This window comes from Bacillus rossius, chromosome 2, assembly GCF_032445375.1.
Source record: "Bacillus rossius redtenbacheri isolate Brsri chromosome 2, Brsri_v3, whole genome shotgun sequence".
Lineage (NCBI taxonomy): Eukaryota > Metazoa > Arthropoda > Insecta > Phasmatodea > Bacillidae > Bacillus > Bacillus rossius.
This window is the reverse complement of record NC_086331.1, coordinates 51,348,229-51,371,568: the sequence shown is the minus strand read 5'-3', so window position 1 is coordinate 51,371,568 and position 23,340 is coordinate 51,348,229. Positions and strand designations below refer to the sequence as shown.

Below are 23,340 nucleotides of genomic sequence, written 5' to 3'. Positions count from 1 at the left end.
CTTCCTTAAACCCGTCCCAATCTGTGATTTTTAGGTTATTATTAAAGAGTTGTATGTTGGATGTAGCATTAAAAGTTATTTGTATTAGCACCGGTAAGTGATCGGAGTTTAGTTCATCTAATGTTTCTGTATTTAGCTGAGCGTTTGGTATGTTTGTTAGGGCTATGTCTAAAATTTCTGGAGTGCCACCACTTACTGGATAGCATGTCGGGGAGTCAGGCGCAAGAATGATGTAGTTTCCCGCTGCCGCGTGGCCGTGTAGAATGTTCCCGTTGGCGTTTGTTTGTGTGCAGCCCCAGTCAGTGTGTTTGCTGTTTAAGTCCCCTGCTAAGAAGGGGCTGGAAAAATGAGGGTATTTATCAGAAAATGGACTACATCTTGCTCAGCCAATGGCAGAAAAGCTGACTCCTCATTGGCTGTGCACCATGGAGTTAAAGCGGATTGGTTATTGTAGGTTGAGTATTGGCTATTGTTTTGTGTTGCAGGGATGTTTCTCTCTTAATCAAAGGGATCCACATATTTTTTAATTCAATGCTCTGCTGGCTGAAAATATTTTTATTGCTAATAATGAAAGTAGATTCTTTGATTTTCCTTTTTATTTTATCGGGTTCCTGTATGAGTGGTGTGGAGTCTTCCCAGAGAATTGTGTGGCTATTTTCCCATGTATGTTCAGCAAGTCTGGATTTTAGGGTTTCACCCTTCTTGCAGTTGTTTCTGTGTTCTTTGATTCGGGTGGATAGAGCTCTGCCAGTTTCACCTATGTACACGTGGCCACATTCACAGGGGATCTGGTACACACAGTTGTGGGTTTGTAATTTTTCTGTGGCTGGTTTCACCTTTGTAACAATGCTTTTAATAGTAGATTTAGAACGGAAAGCTGTTTTGAGTCCATATTTGTTTCCCAGGCGTCTTATTTTTTCTCTAGTCATTCCGTATTTTCAGCTAGCAGAGCATTGAATTAAAAAATATGTGGATCCCTTTGATTAAGAGAGAAACATCCCTGCAGCACAAAACAATAGCCAATACTCAACCTACAATAACCAATCTGCTTTAACTCCATGGTGCACAGCCAATGAGGAGTCAGCTTGTCTGCCATTGGCTGAGCAAGATGTAGTCCATTTTCTGATAAATACCCTCATTTTTCCAGCCCCTTCTCAGTCGCACCTGTGTTTCCGTACCATGTGCGTCTCTGCCTGAGGACGGGAGCAGATAGCAGTTCCCGAAACGTCGCTTGTTTCTGTTTTAGAAAACTGTTGTGTTTGTTTCGTCTTTTCGTTTGGTCGTGTTTTTGTCTCGTTTTGACTGTTGTGCTGAATTTTTTGGGTTCAATATTTTTTGTGCTGTCATCATTTGTGGGTTTTTTTTTGGTTTTTTCGTTTCTCTTTTTTTTTGGAAAACTATTGTGTTTGTTTCGTCTTTTCGTTTTGCTGTGTTTTTTGTCTCGTTTCAACTGTTGTGTTGAATTTTTTTGGGTTCGGAATTTTTGTGCTGTCATCATTTGTGGGGGTTTTTCGTTCTGTTAGTCCATTTTTCTTAGTTTTTTCCTTGTTTGTTGACCATTTTCCTGTTGTGGAATATTGTGTGGCGTTAAATCGTGACAACAGCAATTTTTGCTTAATTTGTGTTTTTTGTCATTTGTGTTTTTTTGTAGTTTTCTTCTGCAGACATACATGTGCTAAGCAATGGCGTATGTCCAAAAGCCTACATCAAGCCATGCACTCCCATTGCACAAATCTTTCAAAGATAATTGTCAGATACCGTTATGTTTTCGAAACAGTCGTCCAATTTTTAACTTAAGGGGTTTTATTTACCCCCTGGTCTGAACAAGTATTTTAGGGTGCTAAATAGGGCATAACTTATCTAATACTTCGTTTATAATTAATATTGTAGCAAATAATTTAGATAATAATGTAAATGAATTATTAAAAGTGAAACCATTCAAAAATTCTATATTACAAAAGAGAAAATTGGTGAAAAATAACTTAATTTAAGTTCTTAGCTATTTTCTCTCTTGCAACGTAATATTTTTTAATGGTTTCAGTTTTAATAATTAATTTACATTATTATCTCAAATATGTTCCACAATCGTCATTATAAACAAAGAATTAAATAAGTTATTCGGAATTTAGCATCCGAAAACGCTTGTTCAGGCCAGGGGTGTATTACTGCCCCTTAAAAAAAATTACTCAAAATTGATTTGTATAGAAACCTTACGTGATACAGGAAAGGTTCAATCTTATTTGACATCAGCATAAAAACTACTTTTAAAATCACCTTACTGTCTCAAAACATAGTTCCAAAAATTTTAAATATTGCATTTTGTAATCAATATTTTCTGTTGGCATTATCTTCCTGGAATGTTTGTTATTGAATTTTTAAGATCCCCGAATGTTTCTGTTTTATCGTCAATCTCAAGGTAACTGTCACCATCATCGTAGAAGACAGCCGTCAGCATCCTCCAAGTAAAGTTCTTGGTCAAGATCATGTTCAAGACAGAGAAAATTATTTACATCATAAAGCACACTCTTCCATAGAGTAATGGCTTTATCGATGTCCTCTATATCGTAAGTGGGCTAGGCATTACAAGTTCTACCGAGTCTTTTTTAACTATCAGTTCGTGTAAAAAAAACCTGCTACACCGATCACAGCTTAATATTTTGCATAGTGGGTTTTTAACATAATCATTCTTTTCGTGAAGGTTAGCATTCCTTCTCAGAACTAATTCCTTGCTCAGTATCTACTGTGGTGTCCTTTTGATACAACTGCAGGCAACGAACCAGGATCCATATTAGCTTTTGCGACTAATGTTAGTTTTATACCGAGAGTTTTAAATTGGAACAATTACTTAAATATAATTTTTAATATTTCTTTAGCAAGAGTTAATTTATCTCATACAAGAAACTTGTCGCAAGTAGTTACTATTCTTAGCAGCATATGTCGCCAATTTTTGTGTTTAGGTAAATATTATTTATTTTTCATGTGGGATGCGGGATGCTCACTTACGATCGCTAGACATCAAATAGAAGGAAGTTCGTCTGCATGATAGTGATTCTCAGCCATCTTAAGGTATATTATTTGCTAGAGTAATTATAATTATGTTTGAATTCCATCTGATAAAAATATTTTAATAACTAATCAAAAAACCTAAATATACTAATTAAATGTAGGGAAGAGCAGGATAAAGTGGCCATCCTAAGATAAAACGATACATAAATTTTATACTGTAAATCAAATTGAAATATAAAATATCCCTTCATATAATATAGTTTTCGTACAATGAAAAAAATATTAATTTCATTATGTCTTGCAAACCATTATTTTTTTATTAAATTTTAAAATTAATTGTACCAAATAGCCACTTTGCCCCATATGTCGGGTAAAACATTAACACAACTCATTATAATAATAAATATAAAACCAAGGTGTGTATATACAATTTGTTAGCAAGTTCAGGAGATAGACTAAAATATTTAAAGGTTTTCACAATATCTAAATTAAATAAAATTACGAACTAAAAACCCAACAAAACATCTTTAAAAAAATCAATTATATTTACACTATGTTAACAAACAGAGTGCTAAAGTTTAAGTGCCTTCAAATAAAATGTCTTGACTTTACTTAAACAAGAACCAATTAAAATTGAAAACCTAACCTTTCAAATATAACTTAAACAGTTTAGTGGCTACAGCGTTCACATAAAATGTCACCATTTTCCTCTTCGCAGCAAGCACACTCTTCGTGAGTCCAGCGGTGACATCCGGAACACCTAATACACTCTTCATTTGTTTTTGAGTTTGAATATGCTTCTTCACAATATTAGCAGTCAGCGTCATCGCTCTAACCTTCGTCCTCTTCGTTGAAAAGGATTCGCCTACTTTTGGCAGGTTTTTTCATCATTTCAATTCTATTTTTTTTTTTTTGGGTTTGAGATTTGTAAATGTTTTGTTTTGACTTTTGTTGCTTGTTTTGGTTCTCTTTTTGTTATTTTGGCCTTCCCTTATAGACTTCTCCTCCAAAAGTTCTCTCTTGTATGGACTCGAAGTAAGAATCGCTGCTTTACCTTTCTTACGGTAATTTTTGCGTTTGGTGATGTTGGATTTTGGCAAAGGTATTATATCTCTAGGAGATTTTGAAAATGATGTGCTTGGTTCAGAACCCGTCACTGGACTCTTATATAGACATTTTCTAATGTTTTTGGACTTTCCACTCTTAGTTGATCCATCTTCACAGCCAGCTTCTACATCTTCACCTCCAGTAATTGTATCTTCACCGCCATCAACTTTGTATTCACCTCCAGCAGCTGTACCTTCACCAGTATCACCTGTATCTTCACCATCAACAGCTGTACATTCACCGTCAGTCATCGTACCTTCACTACCAGCAGCTGTATCAACTACACCACCCACTGTTACATCTTTTCCTTGAGCTATTTCTTCACCGCCATCAGACATTGCATCATCGTTACTGCCAACTTCTACAGGATTAACGTTGGCCAATGAAATATCCGTGGGTTCTGCAGTGAAAAAATCTGAGTCGGAAAATATGTTAGGGTCCAGCGCAACAATTCCACATTTCCGAAATCCATTAATAGATGTAGCTGGGAAAGCTGTACGTAAAATGCTTCTCCAAGCAGCTTACTTACTTGGATCTGAGTAACAACTCTCCCAGGGTTGTTACGGAGAAACTTCTCAATTGCTTGCACATAAAACGTGTTGAAAGGAACCATAAACGAGACGTCCAATGGTTGAAATTTATGGCTGCAATGTGGCGGTAGACATACGACAGTTGTGTGGTTTTTTTCTGGCTTTTTCTATAAAATCTATGTTTTTTGTGTGAGTCACATGTCCATCAAGAATCAGAAGGACTGGGTCTTCAATAGTCGGCTTGGTATGGTGCAAAAAATGGTCAAACCATTGGGTGAAAATATCTGTTTGCATCCAGCCACTAAATCACGTGATAACATTTTCGGCCACCTGCGCTGAAATGTGAGCCGTCCTAGAGATACTGCCATTTTATCAGCCAAGCCTCTCCTGCTGACAAAGTTTGGTGTAAGGTCGTAGCCTACACGAAAACAACACACACACAATGCCATACACGTTAAACATTTATAGTGCAGATTAAAAGAATTAAAATGTTCAATAGAGTCTTTTATCATTTAGTAATACATAAATAGAGCTAAGTATACAGTTCGGGCAAAGTTAACATACGGTCGGGTAAAATGGCCATGTAGTCGGGCAAAGTGGCCAGCCACCTGGCCACTTTGCCCTCTGAGACGCCATTACACAAAAACTAGCGGGGAAAAAAAACTAAGACATCATCTACAGTTATTAATATGTGGTTTTAAAGTATAAAACTTGCTTTTTTCGCTAGGCTATATTAAATAATTATGGCATTACTAAGCATTTACACATGACCAACAGTAATTATCACTTACCTCACATCAGAAATAATAAAAACCGTAAAACATTAATAAATCAAATAACTTTCACTGCAAACAGGCCGGGTGCTCTCAGAACACTAATGGCGTCTCTTACAAATGTTTCACATCCTCGCCACCAGACTTCAGCACTCACCAGCGGAGTAACAGCCGATGGCCACTTTGCCCGCCCTGGCCACTTTACCCTGCTCTCCCCTAACTGTGAATATAATTACATGTCTCATTAAATAAAACAATTTCATTAAGAGATAATTTTCTCAGGAATAACCTGGAGCATATGGAGAAAAACAAACAAATTTGTCAGGTATAATCAGAAGCACACGAAGACAACCATAAAAATATTTACAGGAATAATCAAGAGCATACGGAGAAAACGATCACACGTTTTCCTAAATCAAGATCAGTGAGTAAAAAATAATTAAATAAATAAAATCTGGCTTGTGGTATAACTCTATCCTTGCAGAACTCAGGAGAATTCCACAGGCTAGCAAAAACAGTTTTTGTTTTGGCGGCCAAATTTTAAGATTGCAGGCGAACTGGCAATAAATGATTCTTGCACTCTAATGGGTGAAAAATTAAACTGACATGGTGGCAGCATCCTCTACCAGACGAAAACAGTATGTCGGCAGTGGGATCCAGCAGATGAAAACAAGATGTCTGCCATTACATCATACTTTCTGATGTAATATCTGCCTTTGTATTAGTGGTGGGAGGTCAGTCTTCCGGCGGCTTCCGTGGAGGAAGTATACATCGCCAATTTTAGTCGATTGACCTCGCCGGGTTTGAACCGAGAACTCCATGATGTAAGTGCATTTTTAATTAAAATTTTATTAAGTATTCTTTTTATGAATTTTTAAAATATTTCCTGATTTTCTAGCTCAAAAAATACGTAACTCAATATGGTGGACGATTTTTAAAATGGCAAGAGTGCTTTTAATAAAAAAATTATTAATGAAATTATTTATAAATTTTAAAAATTTTCCCAATTTTTTCTAATGAAAAGTATACATTTTCAAGATAGCGACTGTAATGAAAAGTGCAACGCAAGGGAATGGGCTATTCGATTCCAAGATGGTGGAATGTTCTAGATTTCAAAATAGCGTAATCTGAGATGGCAGAAAACAAAATGGCAGGTACAATATGGCCACCGAGGTCAAGATCAAAGTAGGTTTTCCAAGATGGCCGCCGTTACGTCAGAATTCTAGATGGCGTCCGACTTCTCAGTTGCCTTACCCTGCATCCTGTCCCAGGATAAACTATAATATACTACTATTCGCTACTTTACTTTTATAACTCTACCACGAACCTTAGCCGGTAAGAAGTATTAGCCTGATTTTAGCAACCCATTCCAAAGGATGAATAGTTATTTACACAGCTATCATTTGATAAGAAATAATAGTCATCATACAACTAAATTAACACGCGAATTAATGGTTGTTATATACATCGTCATAATGAAATTTATTTTCTGTCTCATATAATTATGTCATAAAATACAAAATTCCAATACCAATTTTTTTGAAAAGTGATAAATAAAACAGAACTCTTAAATTTAGTTTCACATTAAACTGGTGTGGATGTTAAAAAGAATATATATTTGTTATTTTTCTCGAGATATGTTTACTATCACTTGATTAAACTGTATGAAACGACGTTTTGAGAATTCATTATTTCAGACTCACAATAAAAAATTTCCTGCGGATAACTACGCAAACATTTGCACTTGTAAAAAAAATATTTTAGCAAATTTATATTAAAAGTAAACAATGAAAACCAATTTTGCTATTTTGGCTTGCCATCTTACTAATAATAAGGATAAGAAAAAAATGTTTGCAAGAAGTCACGCCAAAATCTCTATTAACAGGCTACAGAAACGGCATTAGGCTATATAATATTCAGTTATATTATTATACTCGTAGTTTCTATTGACGAACATAATAATAATTAAATAATTATTTTGTGTTATATATAATTTATTTTAAAAATCAGTTTCTAACCTTAAATAATATTTTAAGGAAAATCTCTCATTGTTTACATTGACTTGTTTTTGTAAGAATATTGCATAAACGAATCATCAGTAGTTTTAATTATTTAATGTTTTTATTCGTAATGTTTGGTTAAAATGATTTTCCAAACATAAAATCATATTTATTTTAAAAAATTAAGCAATAATATTTGCTATTCAGAGCATATATTTATCGCCTGAAAAAAGTAACTTTGTAATAGTTTGATATTGTTTTAGTAAATAAGTCGACACAAATTTAATAAATACTTTTAGTTACATGTTGAAGTCCATATTAAAGTATTATTCAAGCTTCATTAAAACCATATATTTATAGTAGTCGGTGGCTCAAACGGTTTGAATATTCAAAAATTTAAAAGTTAAAAGCAAAATATTGATTTTAAAAATAATAGTTTTGGTTCGGACAACTTTCGACACAGCCCAGAGTCTAATGTGATAGCAGCGCGGAGAATGTTAACACTGACGGGGACATACAAACGCAGAAGCGGGGTGTTTGTTCCCCGTGCAAAACACGGAGTGCCAGGATCGGCCATATTACTCTACTAGCGCAGCTTGTCTTTAGTTGTTTCCTGGTGGTGTGAAGACCGGAGATAGTGACGTCCTTTTATCTTCTTGCAGCAATGTGGTCCCCACGGCAAGGACGTGGAGTACTGGCCCCGACAGTCCATGGCCTCCAAGCTGGGATACGAGGTGAGTTCTTGTATGCTTTCTATGGTCACATTCCTTTTTATAATGTCAGTAGTTCCTTTATGTCCCGAGACTGCTGTTTGGCAGATGAGGAATAGTTCTTTGGTTTCTAAACCGTAAAACAAACTTGTACATTTTACACAATATGTTGGTATGTGGCAGCAGTCTCTCCACTGATGTTAGTATAATTTTCCACCTACACATGTTGGTGAATTTTTACTTTCGTGCTCAAGTACAAATACTATAAAAATATAACACTACAATAGATATGGTTTGGTAAATATGTCACAGCATTTAGTGTATTTTTATTTTGTGATGTATAAATTTGAATATGCATGCTTGTAAATATTTACCACAATTCTTAGTTTATTTTTTTTTGAATTGCTGAGTAAATTTAAGTTAACAATGAATTGTTAATTAGTACTGCTGCCAAAAAAAATAATTTTCTTAGCTTACAGCTATTAAGCTGTAAATGGGTAATGAATACTGATGACCGATTTTTAATATTATTGCCTTAAATTGTTCAAATAAACACTTTTAACATACTGAGTGACTTAACGGAGAATCGAAATCAACATATTATGGTTGTTAGTCTAGCGTCTAACCTCTCGTTCATCGTTCACACTAATAATTATTTATGTCATTGTGTTTTGTTAACTTAAATTTCAAAATACATGGTTTTTATTTTTATTTTCTTGCAGTTCCTTAGTTCTTGTAAATTAAGGTCTACTCTGACAAATATTTCGCACCTTTACAGTGACGTATGTGCGAACCTAACAAGTACCGTTTACTGACGAAAATCAGGAAACTGAATAATTAAACAATGTTTATATGTGTTAATATATAAATACCCAAATGCCTAATTTAAAACGTTATTTATTCTACTAAAATATATTCATTCTGGTAAATTTATCGAAGCCTCAAGCACAATTTGTTTCTTTGGAAAAATTTGTGTAAAATTGCATCTTTTGTTCTAGTTTCTGAAAATTACATGCCCAAAATGTTAAATTTATAAACAATTGTATGTGTTGTATACATAAATAATTTGCAGACATTTAATAATTTCAATACTTTGAACTTAAGATTAGTCAGGCTCTATTTTCCTTTCCTAAAACACAATTTTTTTTTGTAAATAATTCTGCCTACTTAAAATTTTTGTACGGTAAAATTTTCTTTTTTTTAATTTTGTCGTTATTATAAGGGCTATCGATTTTCGCGAGGCAAATTCTCAACGCTCGTTAGACTGCAATTGGCTATGCCCGCGGCAGAAGTTTCTTCTTTGCAAGTGTTCTAACACTCAGCCATCCTCGAAATCTTTTCGAAAAATAAAACATGGCCCTAGTTCTCATTGAATTAAAAAGATCTCATTTAAATAACATATAATTTCTCTTTAAATTGTCACGTTATATTTGACCCTCCCATGTTTTTCCGAACGAAAACAATCTGAGGTACTGTTCTAGGATACGCACCCGAGTCCTCTTGGCAACCCTTAAAACACACAACACGGGCCCTCTAGACATACACATTAGCCCCTCTATTTAAAAACAACAGCTTTGGTGTCATTGGCTCATTCAAGCCTAAGAAAACAGTCTCTTTGGCCAATCCGAGCCATTCTGCAAACATGAAAAAATGGGATTGAAACCTATTGTGAAGAATCTAACTTTTCTCTAAATAACACTTCATCTTTTACCAAGTAGTCCAAGTGAGCCTTCAGGTTGTGGATGTTTAGCCACAACGGTAGTAATTACAATTAATTTGCGGAGCTTATAACGAAGAATTCACCTGAAATAAACTTAGATTTTTTCGTAATTTCATTTTCCGTAGAAACAACGCCGTATATCGACTTTTAGACTTCCGCGTTCTCCTTTTCGGCATGAATAAGTGTGTTTTTGCATGAGTCTTAAGAAATTTTTGAATAATTTGCTTGTATACTAAGATTATTTGTTTCATTCATGTTCGAAAAAAGTGCACTTAGTACCCGTACGAACATTAAGATAAATTCACAAACCCTGGATCATTTGTAGACAACCATCTCCGTTAATTTGAGATGAAATGTTTAACATTGTAGTTACGAAATCAGTTTAAGAAAACTTTGGACTCTATAACCCAATAGTGGCTGCATTCTTTTTTTTATACTGACAGCACCTAGGTTACTGGACAGAAGGAATTAATCTGGGAAAGCTCCTTGGCAGTCGGCGATCTCTGATGAGGCAGAATCGCCAGGAGGGTCACTAGTATGATCTCTGATAAGACAGGATCGCCAGCAGGGGCGCGAGTATGATCTCTGATGAAACAGGATCGCCAGCAGGGTCATGAGTATGATCTCTGATGAGGCAGGATCGCTAGCAGTGGCACTAGTATGAGCAAGGGCATCCGGTGTTGTTTACAAAATTAGTCATTGAAAAATTGACGTTGTTTAGTACTCACAAATATTTTAATTTAATATATTACTCAATATTCTCACAGAATTTCCTCTAGGAGAGCAATTAGAATTGTTAACCGTTCATAAATCAGCCAGCGTAAAAGAAATTCATAATAGATACTATTGAAAATATCCCGCCATTAAGACAGGAAAATACCGAGGAATTGATAAGATTTGGGGTGGAAGTTGTGAAATTAAATGAGGCACGTATTTTTGAGGATGATTCTTGTCTCTTAAAGTTCATGTTAGGTAAAAGTTCAGGAGTAGCTAGGGACATAATTTCCCGGAGTATGGTGGATCGGGTAAATGGGGAAAAATGTAGGAAAAAATTATGTAAACATATATTCTTCAGGCGTATTAAACAGGGATGAAACATAAGGATGTATTTATATTTCAAGGAGCTAAGGACAGTATGGGTTCTTCGTACAGGATGTTTTGCGATATATCAGTGCATTGTGGGCAAATTATTCTGAAAGGGAAATCATTTGTTGGGTGTCCTGAGACCGAAACGAGGGAAACGTCGTGATATATTAAATAAATATGATCAAGCTTGTGACGATTACTGTCTCGATAGTGAAAGTTACCCTGACGTTGGTGTTAAAACGGAAGACACCAGAGATCATAATATTTATAATAAACAAGCAAGTAATATGATGGTAGAAGAGATTGATTACACATCATGGAAAGATCCAAACATATTGGTTGACCGGCTAAGACTTTTACGTGGCTCGCTTTGTGCAGGAAACTATTCGTGCATCACAGAAATATCCTTCATACTCAAAGAACTGAGGAAAGCTGGCTACATACAATAATGGCTTGTTTTAATTGCATTCGTATAATGTAAAGAAATAAAATAAACAATTTGAGTTATAAAAATTTAATGTTTTTATTTCTTGTATTCCGATTTCTAACTAAGACTTAGTTCTCGTAACTTGTGCTTCCAAATATGCTTCCTTTTTTGATGGTGCTTCTAAATGTGTTGCCTTTTTTGATGGTGCTTCCAAATGTGCTTCCTTTTTGGATGGTGCTTCCAATTGTGCTTCCTTTTTTGATGGTGCTTCCAAAATGTGCTGCCTTTTTGTTGATGGTGCTTCCAAAATGTGCTTCCTTTTTTCATGGTGCTTCCAAAATGTGCTTCCTTTTTTGATGGTGCTTCCAAATGTGCTTCCTGTTTTGACGGTGCTTCCAAATGTGCTTCCTTTTTTGATGGTGCTTCCAAAATGTGCTTCCTTTTTTATGGTGCTGCCATTTTGATGTGATTCTTGGTCCTCTTGTAAGCGTTAAAACATGATACGTTGGTTTAATTGAATATAATTAGCTAGCAACGAAGACGGTCATGCGTACCGGAAATGACTAGCCTATATGTCTGATATTGTTTATGAGCCGGTCTCATGGTCCGGAGACACTTGGTCTATATGTCTGGATGATATTGTACATGAACGGCTTATAGGTTATTCAGATTATCGAAAAATTAGACTTACATATTAGGCTAATCGGCACTGTATTTAATTCGTTGGTCAGGTATTTTGACTTGAGTTGTTTTTCGTAGAGTAAATGATTAATAAACTCCGCGAAAGATAATGGAAAACAGAATCTAATATTTAGTTACACTTTTCGCTGTTCAAGTATCGAACCAAGGACAGGAATCCAGCGATTCAATTTGTAAATTAATAATTGATTTTTTCGGTGAATTTTGGAATTTTTCCCGCATTTCTAGCTTAATAATTACAGAATTTAAAGATGGCGGCCAAATTTCCAGATGGCGGGCACCTAAATAATAATAAATGATTAATGCACTGTAGCGGGTTAGAATAAAACTAGCATGATGGTAAGACGAGTACACACAAGATGGTGCTCTCTAACAGACGAAAACCAGATGGTGGCAATTACCACTAGCAGGCGGGAGCTCATGGTAGCATGTACTGAACATAAAATGTCTGATCCATGAGTGTCGTCAAGGTCAAAGTCAAATATCAAGGCCAAGATCAAATTTCAAGGTCAAGGTCAAATTTCAAGGTCAAGGTCAAATTTCAAGGTTAAGGTCAAATTTAAAGGTTAAGGTCAAATTTCAAGGTCAATGTCAAAGTTCAAGGTCAATGTCAAAGTTCAAAATCAAGGTCAAAGTTCAAGGTCAATGACAAAGTTCAATGCCAAAGTCGAGGTTAAAGGTATGGTGAACAGAAAGTTATACTAACATGTCGCCAGCACACTCTAGCAGACGAAAACAAGATGACGGTCTCCAACAGACAAGATGGCTGACATGACATCATACCAGCTGGCGATATATACCTTGGTATTGGTGGTAGGTCAGTCTGTAGGTGGCTTCTGTGGAGGAAGGATCGACCGATTGCTCTTAGCGGTTTCGAACCAAAGACGGAAATTGATCTAATCAATCAGCATTCTAATAAGTTAATTTTTTGATGAATTTTGGAATTTTTTCATTAAAATCGGATAATACATAAAGAATTTAAAAATGGCGGACGTAACGAAACATGCAACATTAATAGGATCCAATATGACGGACGTAACATAAAGTGTAACGATGACAAAATACTCAACCAAGATGGCGGTCGTACTGGCAAAGTTTTCACAAATTTTTAACTTAAAAATGTGAGGTAAAGACAGTCCTTAAAATAATCACAGAAATATATTTCGTTATTAATTATAAAAAAATTTTAATGCAACATGGTTTTGGATCAGTACTATACCTACAACAGCCCTCAATGATAAACCCCCCCTCCCCCAAATAAAAAAAAAAAACTAAAAAAATTTTTAAAAATGGAATGGTTCGATATTAAAAATTTGATTTTGCCTATTGACATTATTTTGTTTATTTATAAATAAATGTTTTCAAAGAACGCATGATATACTTATTTTAACGTACTTAAGTGGCACACTGATAAGACAATGAAATTGCATTCTAAAATGTCCTGTTTAGAAACATGATTCAGCCAACATATTTTATTTTTCCATGGTTTCTCCGAAACCACTCCAGGCAAATATTCGCTTAAAAAAATTACTATGGCCTATTCCTTCCCCAACATTCTGGCTTTATGTCGTAATGTGTTGCCGTCTATTAATAATTTTATAAGGACGAGATGCAAATCAAATTAAATTTTTCAATCCCTTGATTTAAAAATGAAAGTTCTCATGCAAAATCAAATAAACGGGTTATTTAAAAAAAACTGTAACCGGATACAACAGAAAAAAAACAGAAAATAACTGACATGGAATTAAACATCAATCTCCGATATTTGGCAACACTGATGCCGAGTATCGCGACTGTCGAATGTAGCCCCAAGACCTCGTCGTCTCGACCCGACTCCATGCCGACCCGATCCAAGTTCTCAATCGTCGATTCACGTTCTCGCCGCCTTTACCCAAGTCCTCGCCGCTTTCAACCAATTTCTCGCAGCCCAACCCCAGTCCTCGCAGCCCAGCCCAAGTCCTCGCAGCCCAACCCAAGTACTCGCAGCCCAACCCAAGTCCTCGCAGCCCAACCCAAGTCATTGCAGCCTTGATCCAAGTTTTCGCCAACTTGACTCAAATCATCGACGCCCAACCCAAGTCCTCGCCACCCAAACCAAGTCCTCGCCACCCAAACCAAGTCCTCGCCACCCAACTCAAGTCCTCGCCACCTTGGCCCAAGTCCTCGCTGTCCCACCCAAGCCTCGCCATACAACCCCAGCAGTAATCGCCGCCCAACCAAATGCTTCGCCGCCCAAACCAAGTTGTCACGCTTTGACCCAAGTCATAGACGCCCAACCCAAGTCATAGACGCACAACCCAATTCCTCGCCACCCAACCCAAGTCCTCGCAGCCTTGACCCAAGTCCTTGCTGTTCAATCCAAGTCCTCGCCGCCAATACTCCAGTCCATGCCGCCTGGATCTAAGTCCTCGCCACCTGGATCCAAGTCCTCGCGCCCAACCCACGTCCTCGCCGCCTTGACCCAAGTTCTCAACATCTCGACAAAAGTACTAGCCACCTCGATCCAAGTACTAGCCACCTAGATCCAGGTACTACCTGCCTCGATTCAAGTCCTCACCAACTTTATTTACGTCCTCACCGCCTTGACACAAGTTCTCGCCGCCAAGATACGAATTCATGTCGCTTCGACCCAAGTCGTACATGCCTCAGCCCAATAAACTCACCGCCACGACACAATCCGCACCACCTTAACCCGAGACCTCGCCAACTCTACCCAGTTCCTAGCTGTCATGAACCCAACTCCTCACCACCTTAACCTAAATACTCACCGCCCAACTCAAGTCCTCGCCGCCTTTACCCCAGTCCTCGCTGCTAAACTACAGTGCTTGCCGCCCAACCCAAGTAATCGCTTCCAACCCAAGTCCTCGCCGCCCAACCTAGTCCTTGCTTACCAACCCAAGTCGTTGCCACCTAACCGAAGTACTCACCACCTAGACCCTAGTCCAACTCGCCATGAACCAAGTCCTTTTCAGACAACTCAAGTCCTCGCCGCCGACGAAATACCTCACCACCCAACACATGTCCTCGCCGCCTCAATCCAAGTACTCGCCAAATCGATGCATCTCGTCACTGCCTTGACTCAAGTCCTCACCGCCAATACGCGAGACCATGCCGCCTTGCCCAATTTCTCACCGCCTTGACTCGTCCTCACCGCCAATACGCGATTCAATGCTGCCTGGACCCAAGTCCTCGTCTCTTTAACCTAAATTATCGTGCCTTGACCCAAGTCCTCGCAACCTTGACCCAAATTCTCACCACCTTGACCTAAGTCCAAAACACCCAACTCAAGTCTTCGCTGCCTTGACCCAAGTCTTCGCCACCCTGACCCAAGTCCTCGTCACCCTGACTCAAGTCCTCGCCGCCAATACGCGAGTCCATGCCGCCTTGACCCAAGTCCTCGCCGCCTTGACCCAAGTCCTCACCGCCTTGAACCAAGACTTCGTAGACCAACCAGAGTCCATGCCGACTGGACCCAAGTCCTCGCTGCTTTAACCTAAATTCTCGCGCCTTGAAGCAAGTCGTCACCGCATAACTAAAGTCCTCGCAGCGTTCATCCAAATATCGGAGATTGAAGTTTAGTTCCATTCACGTTATATTCTAGTTTTTCGGCTATACCCGGTTACAGTTTTTGGACCTAAGTCCAAACTGCCCATTTCAGGTCTTCGCTGCCTTGACCCAAGTTATCGCCGTCCAACCCCAGTCCTCGCCGCCCAACCCATGTTCTCGCCACCCAACCCAATTCCTCGCTGCCTTGACGCTCACCTCGCGCTGAGAAATGATGCAGCTATTAGTCTGCGCAGTAGGTCGCGCCTTTAGGGGGGGGGGGGGGGGAGAGAATGTTTCGTTAATGGAAAACGACCCAAGGTGAGCTCGGGGAAGATTCAATTTCAAGTTTGGTTTCCTGCCGCCTGCTGCCTGCCAGTGCGATTCTTAATGCGCTTCATGGCGGAAATGATAGATGTTTAAGGGCGTGTATGTGTGTGTGTGTGCTGCTGCGTGAGAATGAAACAAGATGCTCCGTGATTAATGCCGTCACGCCCGCCATCATTAAAGTGTGGAACACAAGTGGCTGTCGCATTAACCGCCGCGCATTTGTCCCGGATGATTCACTAACTGAACACGGAGCGACCTAGGATTCACGTTGGTCAAAGAACAGGTTGCTGTACAGAAGCGAAACTTGCGTGGGGATTGTGCTATAGCATTTCGTGCTTAGATTGCAGTGGGCATTTGAATGTACAGTCACACCCTCTTTCCAATGTAGGTACGTCATCTGCTACCAGCGTTGACCTTGTTTCTCTGTGCTCTTTTGCTATATATATATCCCAAGAGCACGAAAATTTTAGGCGAACCTTTATATTTTAATGGATTTTTTTAGAAAGTACTTAAAACTTTTTATTTTTAAAATTAAAATTTGAAATCACAAATTTGGAATTATATTTAATTGCTGTATTTCATCAATAGAATCATCTGGTAATATTTAATGATTACGTCTAATGAAACGTAAACAGAAAGACAATAGCTTGGTTTTAACAGATTTTTTTAAATGTTTTATATCGTGCTATATTAAAAGTCTTGGCGCTGTGTAGCTATAGGCCATAATAAATTAAATTGTTATTTATAGTGACTGACTATTACAAATATTTTCACCTGTAAAATAATAATTAGTGTTTAGATTTTATCACCCCTCCCCCCTTTTTTCATAATGTATACGAATGTATAAATACCATCAAATGTCACTATTTACGGTCTAAAAAAAATCATCAATATTAAAATTAAAAATATACTAAAACCTATTCTATTGTAATTATTGAAAGTATATAAAATAAGAGTTTTAATGTTAAGAAGCTGGTTAGTGTCAATCTGGCAAGCGGGAGATGAACTATACAAGGTTCACCTCGTCCGATGAGACTTAGGCTTGACACTCTCTTGTACATATAAACACCGAGTAGGAAACAATACGGTTTGGCTCCTACAATAATCTTAAAATTCCAAAACATATCTGTTAGATGAATAACCCTGTAACTACCTTGTTTTTACTTTCGACTTACAGAGTTCCTTTATTATTCTGTTACAAACATACTGGGATCACGGTTGCGAGGCGGGCCAATGGACCTTCTAGCGGTCATCTGGCCTTTAGGCCCCGCGGTCCATTGACGCAGCGCATACCTCGGCCTGGCCTCGCTACCTCCCTTCCGCGGCGCTCTCTCATCGACCCTGAGTCATCCATCTAGAGGGTTCTGGGGGCTCCCGGAGACCACCGTGTGGAGTCGCGTAAGCACAGAGGTTCCAATCGTCGGAACTTGGCCGGTCGTTCGCTAAAACCTGCTTGATAACTCAAGTGGAACCCGGGGGAAATAATTGTAAACACAACTCGAGGCCTTCCCCATCATCCACGTCCCTTCTGTTTGACCACCAACGGTGGAAGGAAAAATATTAATAATAATAGGGATACATAAAATTTGGTTGGACACTACTTACTTGACCACCAGTATATTTAGCTTTCATACGGGTTAAGGTCTGCTAAATACGTTCTTGCGGGCGGGTAGTGTTCAAGCGTAGTTATAGCTCACAAGTACGGCATTGTGTTTATAAAGTTAAAATAAAATGTGTGCGTGAAGTCTATCTGCGACAGAAGTGAATATTATTGCTAATTAGGTATAGACAGAGATAAATTATTACTATTTCTTATAGAAGCTAGATAATAATAAAGAATACTAAGGAAGCGGTTATGATCTCAAGAGAAATAACTCTTTCTACACGAATAAACAAATTGTAGATTCTTTTAAACAGAGTACTAATTTTTTCTCGTAAATTTAAAAGAAACTTGCGTAAAAGTACAATTAAATTTGTTTGAAATAATTCTTAAAGTTGAAGCTTGCCGATAGTTAGGTAGTTAATGTAGCTTAACTAATTGTCCATATGGACATGTGGAGTCTGAGGTAGGTAACTGGCTTACGAACCGGACATAGCTTAATGCAATGTTCTTGAGCCACAGTCGCCCACAGCTACAATCCAATCAAGCAATATTCACGCCTCTTAGTTGAACTTAAAATATTTATACGCTCGTGGGCTCATAACTATAATATGGTGTGTGATTTAGTTAAAAAAATAATAATTCGTGACAAATAATTTACCATGTAAAACTAAAGTGTGAAAAGCATTACCCCAACAAAAATATTAAGTTGCACAACAAAAACAATAATCACTTAACACTGTTTAGCAATATTGATTTACACAATGGATTAAAATAAAACATACTTGAAAGAACAATATTTTCTTGCGAATATGGCCCGTGGTACAAAACAATTAGCTCAAACACCGTTGTGTTATCCTCTGCCCAAATACTCCCTAAAGTCTGGGTGGCGTCAAGCGCGAGTGGGTCCCTACCGCCGTAACCCGCCTATCCCTTCAGCATGGCAGGGTTCAACCTGAGCCGCACGCCACCACACGGAGCCCGCTCAAGGCTGCTCCAGCGATCACCGACCGCGCCAACGGCCCAGGAGTGGGGATCGCTCGACGCACCACCGCAAGAAACAACTGCACATATGCAAGTGCGCGAGTGCGCAAGTATGCAAGTGTGCAAGTGTGCAAGTTCGCAAGTATGCTAGCGTGCAAGTATACTAAGACATTTATACCTTTCCCTGCCGTCTCCTTTACTGGTTCCCCCAACACATACCTAGCTATTTCCCCTCATGCAATAGGAATTTTTGTAACGCTCGAAAATTGTTGCCCCTCAGCAGAGAAGTTTCACTTTAAAAAATAATTCCTAGTAGCAAATAGAACTGTACAAAGTGGAGTGACATCAATCATTAATAAAGTGATACGTCAATACGTCAAAAATAAAGAAAAGGCGAGTCACTATTCCAGCTAACTGTTCATTAAGCTGCTCTAGGTCCAAAATCTTCATAAAGAAAACAATAAAAGAGACACTACTGTTAAGGAAACGAAAACTCGACTTAGTGAACCCGGCATTAAAATAACATTTTCAAATAAGTTGATTCTGATGGATTTATTTGATTGTGGAGTATTAAGGCAAACTATGCAAGAATTTTATATTGATATAAACGATATCAAGTTCTGTGATTTGCGAGTGCCGATAACCTGTTATTTTATTCATACTCGTATTACAACTTTCATTTCAAGGACACTTTGGTAGCCATGATCACTTCCACGTAACGTAACGCTAATATGATGATTGTCGTGAGTTCATATCCACTTTCCTGCATGCCACTTTTCAACTTATTTAGAAATTTTAATTAACTCCACATGATGTCAAATAAAAGTAGAGACCGGAAATATTAGCGGATTCATTTCGCGTTATGCTAGAATCCAAGTAACTTCATATTGCTTCTGTGATTGGCTCACAGTTTATATGAAGGATTTTGAGCCAATGAAAACCTTCGAACAACGAAGTATCGAATGGGAAGCGACCCAGTTTACAAGTCTCACAAGTCAGTAGCCATTGATCATGTGGTTTTGCCCGAGTTTGTAGGGGATCGTGGAGTTTATCCTAGAGTTCATTCAACCCGCGAATTTTTTAGTCCATACTAATAGAACTATTTTTGCGGTACTAGTAGTTCCGCAGGCCACAGAAGCATACTTTCGTATACAACCAGTTAAATATCGTACTGGATTACGACTGGAAACGTTAAAGATCGTTGTTTTAAATCCCCCAATAATGGGCAACCAGTAGCGGAAATACCCGATTTTACCCGAAGATACACGAAATGCAAGTCACAAAACCATTAGAAATATATTGTCACAGAATTGACTATTACTACTACTACTACTGTTTTTAGTTAGTGTAATTTAAACTATGTTTACAGCAGGGATCACATATTTAGAATTAATAATACATTTTCCTGATTAATAGTTATTAATAATTTTTACGTTTTACGCTTCACAATACCAGCTGAAATAAAAATAACTAGTATTAGAAATGTGTGACTAAATTATTAATTTTTTGTTCAGAATTACTTAGCTATTGCGTTTATAACTAGGATTCAGTGTTAAGCTGTAATATGACAAGTCCTACTGAAGTTGCCACGATTGTTTCTAGTATTCTTTTAGCCCCACGTTAGACTCAGCAGTTATATAGGATTTCAAGCCATATAAGTCTGCTAATTAGTCGGTAAGAAAATCAAAGACTTTTGATTCCTCGGAATAGTTGTAAATTGATGGGTGAAAATTTGATTGTTAGAACTGACTTAGGGTCGTCTATAGGGTGAGTCAAGAAAACTGTAGTCTAATCGATGAAGTCAAGCAGATGCATGTGTTTTAAGAGTACTTTGTTCTAGAATTAATTTGGGAAATTTTCACTTACTGTAAATGTTTTTGTTCTTTTTACACGGAAAATCCTTGGAAATCTAGTTGTCAACGATATCAGTTGCAAATCTGCAAGGCACAGCTTTGTAAAATTGCAAATAGTACAAAGCTCTGCTCCACAATTTTACAATTAATATCGTTTGTAACTAAATTTCCAAAAACTATTTTTAGAGTGCACCTCTACTTAATGTTGACTTGTGAATCTCGCGTGTCCAGGGACCTGAAAGATAGAGTCCATAGATTTGTTACACTTAGTCCGATGCCACCTGTCGGCTGGCTGCTGCTGGGAACACCGCGATGGAGTGCTCAGAACTCTCGCCTCCACACAAGGTTGTCTGGGTTATATCCCTGGCTGGTAAACGTGGCGGACGTTGACGGAGGTCAGTGGGTTTTCTCGGGGTACTCACGTTTACCCCAATCATTCATTTCTTCATGTTCTATTATAGTTACATACCCTTTCATACATCTTTGATGACTCGAAGTCATCGAAATGATAAGCTAAGTCTATTTTCGTTGGGTTTCTCGTGAATCGGCACTTCTAGAGTGACAGGTTTATTATTGGCTTAAGCGATGTCGCGCTATGCGGCTGAATCGGAGCGGTTGCCAGTTTACACTGTGTGATTTCTTCCAGATAAATTGTTTGCATGCTCGATTTTGGATAAATTTACTTAGGCCTGTATTCCAAGGCACAAAAATAATGGTTTAGGTGTTGAATATGCTACACCTGTGCCCTAAACTGTATTTCTAGTGCACATGTGGACATGGCCAGTCCCTTGTTTTTAGAGTAGTATATGAATGGGCATCCGACGGCAGGCGCAGGCGAGTGGATTGTGATTGTCGGTCCGCCATCTTGGATTGTGACGTCACGGCGGCCATTTTTGACTCAAAATTCCTCAAAATTCCTCAAAATTGACTCAAAATTCCTCAAAATTGACTCAAAATGACTCAAAATTTCCCGTTTTAAGAAAAAATTTCCCTTTTTCGAGGGAAAAATTCCCGTTTCGATGGAAAATTAGGATTTCGAAAAACCACAAATGTCTTTTGCCTTAGAAAGAACACAAATTCCTAAAACTGGCTTAAGCATCCTTAACTCAAGCCAGCGTTAAGCCATTTATAGGATTATGACGTCACCGTTGCAATTTTCGTTACGCCCGCCATCTTGAAAATCCGCAATTTTTATGTTAGAAAATCGGGAAAAATTTTAAAAATCATTAAAAAAAATATTTGATCGAATTAAATAAAAATCTTAAAAACCACTGTTGCAGTTATTGTTACGGTCACCATCTTGGATTATATAAATGTTGCATATTTCGTTACACCCGCCATCTTGGTTGAGTACCATGTCATTCTTACACTTTACGTTAAGACCGCCATATTGGATCCTATTAATGTTGCAATTATCGTTATGGTCGCCATCTTTAAATTTAGACGCCATCTTGGAAATCTTTATTTAGTATCCGATTTTAATGAAAAAAAGTTCAAAATTCATCAAAAAATTAACTTAATAGAATTCTGATTATATCGATTCCCGTCATTGGTTCTAAACCGGTGAGGGCGAAAAAACAACAATCAACAAAAATCAACAAAAAAACAAAAAATTAACAGATCCTTCCTCCACAGAAGCCACCTTCAGTCTGACCTACCTCCACCAATAACAAGGTATTTACCATCAGCTGGTATGACGTCATGTCCGCCATCTTGTCTTCGTCCACTGGAGACCGCCATCTTGTTTTCGTCTGATAGAGTGTGCTGGCATCATGTTAATATATTGTTCTGTTCTCCATACCTTTAACCTTGTATATTGACATTAAACTTTGACCTTGACCTTTGACCTTGACCTTGACCTTTGACCTTGACCTTTGACCTTGACCTTGAAATTTGACCTTGACCTTGAAATTTGACCTTGACCTTGAAATTTGACCTTGACCTTGAAATTTGTCCTTGACCTTGATCTTTGACTTTGACCTTGACGTCCATCATGGATCCGATATTTTATGTTTAGTACATGCTACCAGGAGCTACCGCATGCTAGTGGTCTTGGACACCATCTTGTTTTCGTCTGCTGGAAGCCATCATCATTGTATCGTTGGCTAGAGTGCGCTTATGCCATGTTAGTTTAATTCTTATCCGCTAGAGTGCAGTTATCATTTAATATTACTGAGGTGCCCACCATCTTGAAATTTGGCCGCCATCTTGAAATCATGTAATTATTTAGCTAGAAATGAGGGAAAAATTCCAAAAGTCTCCGAAAAAATCAATTATTAATCTACAAATTGAATCAATGGATTCCTGTACACGGTTCGATTCTTGACCAGAGACAGTTGTAACTAATTATTAAATACATTTTAGATTCTGTTTTCCATTACCTTTCGCGGAGTTTATTGACCATTCACTCCTAAATTCACCTAAAAAATCACTCATTCAAGTAATGATTGATTCGATACTTGGTTCGATCTATGGTCGAAGCTAAAAATAAATTTAAATACCAGATAAGTGTAAGGTTCGAGAAATAAAACACCGCAAGTTCTTTCACTCACATAATATTTATTACATCATTTCTATTCTACTACAGGATCACTTACGAAAGCCAGCAATCTTATAATCATTTAGCCCTGCATAGGCGTGAAATGACTAATTCTTAGCTCCAATCGGTTTATACTAGACAGAGACCAACCAGATCCTTTACTGACATAGTTCTCCTCTTCTTGACAGAGTTTCAGGATACCGTTTTTGACAGTTTGCTTCACATCGTCAGAACTGTATATTACTGCAGCCGGCGTCTTGAATGCACATTTCTTCAATTTGTCATCTAACGGATATGCCTTTCCATATAAACAGTCCAGCCACAAGTTATACTTCAATGGTCAGTTTGTTGCTACAACATCAGTAAGCTGATTGATTATGTTCTGTCTGATATCATCGAGAAAAGTACAAAAGTCCATCGACTCACCGAACGT

At 37.9% G+C, this 23,340-nt stretch overlaps 1 protein-coding gene across 2 annotated transcripts in view; it reads left to right on the top strand.

The window, feature by feature from the left end:
* Nucleotides 1–23,340, top strand: part of LOC134529281 (zinc finger protein rotund-like) — a 368,803-nt gene that overhangs the window by 113,920 nt on the left and 231,543 nt on the right. For both annotated transcript variants that reach the window (XM_063363185.1, XM_063363184.1), the window contains exon 2: nt 8,079–8,150. In XM_063363185.1, the coding sequence (XP_063219255.1) occupies nt 8,079–8,150 (72 nt within the window). The remainder of the gene's footprint in view (nt 1–8,078; nt 8,151–23,340) is intronic.